Genomic DNA, 8,512 nt, shown 5'->3' on the forward strand with positions numbered 1-8,512 from the left:
TGATGTTGATAACACTCTGCTAAGATGTTTACACGCCTCTAAAGTGTGCTCCACACATGCGCTTGTTAGTGCAGGGTACGATAACAGTTAGGCCAAAGTTTATCACAAGCACAATGGTTGCTGATAAATAATTAACTTTACCTTTGGACATTGACTGGTTTTTAGCAGCCTTGGTTATTTTGAAATTATGGTATACCCGATAAACCTGATCAAAAATGACTGTTTCTCTATCATTTTTCAAGTTAGATAGTATTTTTAAACTCTAGAAATTACGGACTTTGGGACTCCTTGAAAAGGGGTCCGACCAAGTAAACAGGACTGACTGACTACCTGACAGTGTAGACTCGCCATGCTCAAGGGAGTTGCTGTCAACATACTCTTTTATTTTACATAAAATCAGTTCACGTAAACGTTTAGCTTTGCAGTAGACTTTATCAACTTCAACATGCCCCTAACTTGGATATGGTTATAGTGACGATTAGAAGGAACAAAAATTAAGAAAATTCACTTTAAAGTGAATTCGTTCCAATGAATATATATGTCTTCATATGTCTGAACGGTGGAGTGATGACTTAAACAGAATCGACGATGTTTTCTAGCTTACATAACATGCTTTTTATAGTGAGTGGATTAAAGACATATACGTGCTTGACAATGGTAAAAAACGACACAAAGTTAGACACCACAAATCATTCCTTGCTAGTATTGATTTTAATGCGTGTGCCTGCTTATTATAAAAGAATATTAATTTTTTTAATATACTTCAATTTATATTCCATACTCAACCAGAAATATTTGAACAAAATTGTCTTCACGTTTTAATGGTTAGATATCAAGGACATTCTTACCATCCAAGCATAAAAAGATTAAAAAGAAATAAGCATACTATCTTTCATTACACACGCTTTATACCATTTTTACTTATTATGTAAAGACACTTATTATGTTCATGATGAACTTGTTAAGCTGTTCTATGCTTAAAATGACATTAAGCGACCGTTAGGGGTAACAGTTAAGGAATGATAGCATTAAAAGTTTTGTAATATTCATCGTCTTCCTGAACGTTTGCCTTGCGTAGCAAAATCGAGTGCATGTTTTTTTTTTCCAAATGCCAAAGGCTTTAGTCTGTCTCCGGCCATTTTGTCTACGGAACGCAGGAGTAGATCCCAGGTCCACCGGTAACGCTGTGACACTTCAGTCCCACCGGGCAGGAAGAGGCAGAACAGACGAAGGCAGTTTGGTCCATCTCGTGACGAGTACCTGTAAACATTGCTTTAACAGTCATACATCTACTGAATAACGAGGTATTAAACGTGGTTTTGTAAATGAAAGTACTTTGTTACTATCGTATACAAAGCCACAAGTAGGGTAATAAATGCAGGGGCACAATAAACTGAGAATTTGTTTACGTTTTTTTATCAATGCAGGGCCAAATGACTACTTATGGCATGGGGTTAGGTAACACTAAAGACGCATGATTGATATACCAAAATATGGCAGTGAATGCTTACCTGGTATGTCACAGTGCAAGCCGCCTCCAACATTCTCAAAACAAATCCAGTCAAACGGACACGGGTTAGGGTCACACAGGTCTATGTCTGAAATGAGAACCACATCGTGATATGATACCTTCAAGTTGATATATGGAGGGAAAAGAGTTATCTGAATTAAAAGAAACCTTTATTACATATCCATGTTCTATTTGGCGAAATAGAAATCGTTGCATATATGTGTTTTACATACAACCGTAATGCACATCATATCTAACAGAAATAAATAAATCTAACCGTGTTCGCAGTTGTTTCCATCATAGCCGGTAACACACTGGCAGGTGTATGAGTTGTCACCATCCGAACAAGTCCCTCCATTCAAACAGGGCGAAGATGCACACTCGTCAATGTCTGTGTAAAATGATAAGATAAAACGAAAATGACATCGTTGAACATGTGTACTCAGAGATAGAAACACCACCTGCATATGCAGGTTAGTGCAGGTAAATTGGAGCTGTGCAGGTATTTCTGATGTCTACATGCACCTAACCTACACTGGTCCATGTACTGGGTATATGCAGGTTAGTGCAGGTAAAATTGGGACTGTGCAGGTATTTTTGATATGTTTGTGTGTGTATGTGTGTGTGTGTGTGTGTGTGTGTGTGTGTGTGTGCGTGTGTGTGTGTGTGTGTGGAGTTTTATTAGCTATATTGATCGTCAATTGTTTCTAAAAATTTCACAACCATAGTTAGAAATGATCCCTGACATTAAAAGAATGTAGTCTATGAGGGGTGATTACATCACAGCAGTCAGTATGTTGGAGCGAATTCGCTGGAAACAGAGTAGAGGACTCACTTGTAAAGAAATCATGGTACATTTCTAATAAATGCATATTCTGAAAAAGTCTGATGTAAATCATGTGATAAATTTTCTTATTTAAAATTTTCAAAACCATTGCAAAGTATATTAAAATAGAATTACGAACTTGTTTCGCATCGGTCCCCAGTGTATCCTGGTAGGCAGTTACACATCTTGTAAGTTTCACCAAAGCAGGAAGTGCAGGTGCCGCCGTTCAGACAGACGTCTTGTTGACAGCCGGCTATATCTGAACAACAGATCAGTATGGTTATTAAATGTGGGACTATTCCTTATCCACTGCCTTCAAAGAAGTTGAACCCCATAATAGCTAGCGTAGTTGTAGAAGTAGAAGTTTTTTCCAGACAGTTGTTACCTGTCTCCTGTTACTGCATTGCAATGAATATTATACTTGATTGTAAAAGAAATTAGCCTTCGGGCATTATTGTGCAAATAAAGTTGAGGTCAACTTGTGGCGCCGAATGGCAGCCGCACAGACTATTGCGACAGTTCCACAAAAAATAATTGTAAAAAAAAATGTATATCATGTGTATTGTTTTATTCTTGTAATTTTTGTGATTTGTATTGATTATTATGTGATACCCTGCATCAATTCAGCCGTATAAAGGCTGCAGCTGAACGGGTACTGTTTGGACCATAAAATATTTTTAAAAACATATTTTGAATATATATTAAACATATTTATATAATATATTATTTATAAAAAACATATTTTAAAGTTTCTTATTAAAGCTCCTTTATGTATTTATCAATATGGCTTACAAAGAAGCCAGGGTGTCCCAACTAGTCAAGGACTATTACTAAGGGACACCCTGGGGGGAAAATGAAAATTATTAGACATACATATAATGCATATTACAATTTACACCTTAGTGCACCCAAAATTAGAGCTCTGCACCCATTTTTTTCTCTGGTGCACCCAAATATTTTTGTAGGTATTTTTGTACATACCAAATGTATAATGGTATAAAAGATATTCTTAGCATCTAAGTGTCAGAAAAATAATAAAATCTTTGTTGTACTTATGTCAGATTTTGAAGTAAGCTCCCATTTCAAATTTAAGCTCAGAAGAGGAGTAGTAAGATTTGTAATTAGGTTATGTTTTATAATTATTATTTGGGTTGGATGCATTAGTGCACCTATTCCCAAACATAAATTTCGAGCCCTGTCGGCAGTACGTATTAGGCAGTGTTCGGCCACAGCAGACTCGTGCAAATTAAGGAATCACCGTGGTGAATTCAGGATATTTGTTAATTCCAAGCTCTCAAGGGTGGCGTATGGGCCCTCTTTGGCTAATGAATAATAATGCCTGGCCACTTTGATGCTGTATTTTGCCAAGCTAGGATCTGCTTGGAGATTAGATATGACATTTCTTTAGCTTGTTATTTGTTATATCTACTGAAACGTTATTCTTTGTGTTATACGTTCTTACTAGATGCAAAATGCCTATACCTATAATATGACAAATACTAGTAGCAGACAAGTTGATACAACAGAAATATATCTATGATAGCAGTAAATAGCAGCAATAAGAGATATATTGTGATTTAACAACATTTTAGTTTGACGTGGTTTGTAAATGAGACATTTGTGACTAACCACTCTGACAGACGAATGGATGTTGCTCCGAACAGCGCCCCACGGTGAACTTGTAGTTGGCGCTACTGTCCATGAACACACAGAAGGTCGGAGGCTGGTTGGGAGCCCAGAGCTGTGGGTCTAAACAAAAAGGAAACATTTTTTTTTTAATTTTGCATTCGTACAATGTACATTCTAAAAGTGTTTTGGACTATAACTGTATCCAAATCCTGACACCCCAGTGGTTGAAATAGCGGCAACGTCAGATGTTAAATATGGCTTTTTTACTAGCCAAATGACGTGCTGCATATGAACTATAATTGGCAGCTTGCCCGCAAAGTAGATGTAGATTTGATATTAATTCATAGAAATGAAGTATCTTCCTTGCAGGGGAACTATATGATGATAGTTCCCCTGCTAGGTTGCGAGGTTGAACGAGGTTGAACGACTCCCATTATTATAGTCTAAATATTGCATTTTCTTCGCTATCTTTTACAGAAATTATTGTTTTTTTTTTTAACAAACTTAATGTTATGCCGTACGTACACTTGAAGGTGTTAATATTTTACACACTGTCTGGCTACAAAGAACATTAATTTAGCCTTGCGCGGCAAGTTTTACAATTAAACCATTACTAAACAAGCCATTGCTATTATATTCTTAAATTATATACGGTGGATCAACTTCATCCCTTTGATTTTATATAATCAAAAGTACCTTGCACCGCTTCCCAGTCGTCGTAAAGGAAGGGAGATACCGGCGCTTTGACGCCGATCCAATGGCTGACTTCATTGTTGTTTCGGATGATGTGACCTGCCACGGCGCTTTGTGTGTCGGTGTTCTTTATCAGAGCTAGCCCACCTCCCATTGCGGCGCAGTCTTGACCAGAGTTGTGATGATCTTTTTGAGAACTTGACAGCTGATAGCAAAGTGAACCGTATTTTTCTGTATGGTACAATTGTTGATTTTGCTCACGTAAAGTGCAACTGGAATATGCTAAAACATGTAATTTCGATAGAATAGTAATTATTGAATATTTCATTTTCTCCGCCTAGACTATTCACTGTACCTGAGAACACCGGGTCCTTATTGGACGTAAAATGACCATAGTACATGCAACCACACACATTTTTTTAGAAATTATATCTACCTCAAAATTTGTTTTTGCTTTCAGCAAAGAAATGTGTGTCTTTTTCATTTTTTCATGTGACATATATTTCCGTACAAATACATATGCGTACAAATGATGAAATACAATGAAAATGTCGTAGTCATTTACGCGCAAGTAATCTGTATTGATATCGCCAACAAAAAGCCTCCTAGGAAACTAGGAAAAGTGGCGCTCTGGCACTACGCTACCGAAGCACTCATATACCTATCAGGAATGTTGTTTACGCCCTGCCATCGACCACATCGGTATTATCCTAGGGCCACGTAGGCTTCATAAATCTTAAAATATCCGTACAGATTGATACAGAACCCATTACGGTTGGTTTAGACGTCGCAGCGGGACGATTTTAGCAGTAATTCGATGGTTTTCTGTTTGTGTTGTTTTAAGTCTGTAATGCAAAGCCTGTCAGGTGTTTGGCCTTAAAAGTGCAGAAAAGACGCAAAGAATCAATCATAAATGTATGGACACTCTCGCAAGATTTTAGACATACAATTTAGATAGGAAATGTGAAAAAATGTTGCTCTTGGTTGAGGTTATACAGATCTAGACAAAGAAAAAACTATTTATACATAAATATATTTATATATTTATATAAAGGTATACTTCTTCCGACATTAGCGAAATGAAACAAAATGTATAAACCTGACGAAAGCATATGTTTTAAGAACTTTGGTTTGCTATGTTTTTATCATAATATCACAACAAATTAAATCCACATACCCACATGTCTGCTAGAAGTCTGGTCAGGACCTGCTGCGTTTCGTGTATCTTAAGATTAAAAAAAAAGATTTAAAAAATATTCAAGTTGTGTAGCGAAGAAATCCGTTCAACAGTTGTGGACCTGTAATAAGTTATAAGGTATCATTTCTTTCTCTCGATAAGGTATTTGCCCCTGTTATTTACTACCTTACACAAAAATTGCATTTTCCTTGATTCTCATCTAATATTAATTTATTTGTGCACCTGTACTCATTGCAACTAAGGCCGTCGGTCTGTGTTTAAAGAAAGATTCCCCGAGTGTTACAAATATTGCCCAAAAAGACAAAAAAAAAATTACCAAGAATCGTACACACCCATGCAGTATGCCATGCTGCACCCAGTTGTTGGATGAAGGAAATACACGTAATATGGACCTCCAATATTCGTGCATTTCTTAACCTTGATCAGCATTTTAGCTGAGCAACAGTCCCCTGGGACACCGTAGTTCATACAGACTTCTCTGTCCACGATCTCCTCAGTAGTAGGGTGTGTTCCAGACATCCAAATTGGCACCTGTGTTCCACAGTGGTACGGTGGCACACAGTTCTCAGACATCATCCCACCTTCACGAGCGTTGAAACGGTACCAACCTACTCTCCAACCAGAGGTCAGGGTTTTGAGTTACTGTATTTGGCGTGTTTTTATCGGGGTTTCTTTTTTGCACTGGCATTTTTCTTTCACTGAACCCAACTTCTGTCGGTAGTCGAACGCATCGATGCCCTATGAACCTACTTACAGTCGTTCTTCAAGTAGGTGCGAACCGGACGCATGAATAGGCACAGTCAGCAGGAGGCGTGTGGCCAAATGAATGCCTTTCTGACTGGCTAGATGTGTGATAATCCACCACAGTAAAATGGTGATCCCTAATGATAATTTGATGGTTCCCGGGGAGGAGCACTGTCATGTTTCTTGAATCACGTTTGCCCCGCTCCATGGTGATTGCCGGCAGTGGTTGGGTTGGGTGAAAGAAAAATTCCAGTGCAAAAAAGAAACCCCGATAAAAAAGTAAAAAAAAAGGCAAACAAAAAAATAGCCCCAAACCCAAACTTCTGCTTGGAGAGTAGCCCTACCTACCTGTCAGTATGGCGTTGTCACAAAGGAGGGTGTCTCCTGGAGCGGACTGGTATGTAGAGCTGCGGTGTGTACCGTCAAACTCTCGGTAGGAAACGCAAGGATCCACATTGTCAGGCACTTGCCCTTCCACGTAACCTGTGCAACAAAATGAAGGGTTGATAACTGTCAATTAAGTCTTTTAAAGGCAGACATGTTTTAGGAAAATGGAACAAACACGCGACATATATTTGAGACGTTGTTTATTATTGCAAATACAATAGTATAATCAAACAATTATTCCATGGAACCAAGATCAGGGTATGCCAATACATTTTGCATCGTTATAGTATTCGTATGCTGTATTTATCAAGTTCTATTGAATGCTTTATGCAATTAAAATACAGATGTTTAGGGCTAATCATGAGGTCTGTACAAGTTTTCGTATACTGCAAACCAAGCACCCAAATTTTGTATAAAATATATATAATATTTTATAAACTGTATCACTTGTAGTACAATTTCCTGCACTTAAATTGGGAAAAAAATCTGCAACTTGAAAAACTCTCCTATGTTTTACATTCTAGTACCCCCTGATCCTGAAATAGCCGAAAATAACTTACTGGTAAATTGTGTGCCAAATGAATCTGTTGTATTAACATGAAAGTAACATCTAGGATAACCTCATCCCTCATGATTAGCCCCAAACAGTTTAATTCTAATCGCATAATGCATCCATTAGAACTTGATAAATACAGCATAAGAATACTGTAACGATGCAAAATGTATTGCCATATCCTGATTTTGTGGGGTCGTATGGCGTAGCGGCAGAGTGCGCGACTCGGAACCGAGGGGTCCCGGGTTCGAGTCCTGACATGCCACCGATCTTGTTCCCTAAGGAAATGCACTTTACACGACTTTCCTCACTTCGGTCAGGTGAAAATGAGTATTGTCCTGTCATTTATTTGTCCCATGTGTTGTTGGCGGCATTAATAAAAGTTGATAAAACTTAAATGTGCCGTCACCACGTCTGGTGATTACTAAAAATATAGCATGGGCTAACTATCATATGCTTTTACATAACTCTATTAATATCAGAGGCAAATGAATTTACAAAAATAACTGCAACTTTAGTGCTACCCCTGATTATCAACATAACAATTGTGACAATCTGTACCTGCCAGGCAGCATGCCAGGTATAGAAGACCAATTTTCGGAAGGCCCATTTTGTTCTGTGTTTTCACACCAACTTGCCCAAACACATGAATGCCACAGCTTACAATGAACCTTGTGTGACATTTGTGGACGCCTTAGCAAAATACGTCGGCATATTCTCTGTCATGACCTGTTACTTGACACTTAATCATATCATGAAATCTGTAATCACTGTTTGCATAACTAATGGTATTGACCAAAGATGGCAGAGACATTTGTTATTGTCGGTAAAATTTGATCACTGGCAAGACCTCAGGAAAACAAGGTCAAATGATTAACCCTATTCAGACCAGGCTTTTTTGCGCATGCTCAGACGGGGGGGGGGCACTTTTGAAGCCCGCCCCCTGCAACTCAGCAACAACTTATCGTAGGG

The 8,512-nt window shown here is 38.1% G+C and overlaps 1 protein-coding gene across 1 annotated transcript; it reads right to left on the reverse strand.

Annotated features, from left to right (window-relative positions):
- Positions 1 to 700: 700 nt before the first annotated feature.
- On the reverse strand, positions 701 to 8,230 carry LOC109462976 (oncoprotein-induced transcript 3 protein-like). The gene is made up of 10 exons (XM_019759623.1): positions 8,102 to 8,230; positions 6,949 to 7,083; positions 6,189 to 6,464; positions 5,836 to 5,883; positions 4,662 to 4,889; positions 3,966 to 4,085; positions 2,476 to 2,595; positions 1,788 to 1,901; positions 1,512 to 1,598; positions 701 to 1,260 (listed from the first exon to the last, which is right to left on the reverse strand). The coding sequence occupies exons 1-10, from the start codon at positions 8,148 to 8,150 to the stop codon at positions 1,145 to 1,147; spliced, it is 1,293 nt and encodes a 430-aa protein (XP_019615182.1). The 5' UTR covers positions 8,151 to 8,230; the 3' UTR covers positions 701 to 1,144.
- Between the last annotated feature and the right edge of the window lie 282 nt (positions 8,231 to 8,512).

Source organism: Branchiostoma belcheri, unplaced genomic scaffold (genome assembly GCF_001625305.1).
Source record: "Branchiostoma belcheri isolate BF01 breed outbred unplaced genomic scaffold, Haploidv18h27 scaffold120, whole genome shotgun sequence".
NCBI lineage: Eukaryota > Metazoa > Chordata > Leptocardii > Amphioxiformes > Branchiostomatidae > Branchiostoma > Branchiostoma belcheri.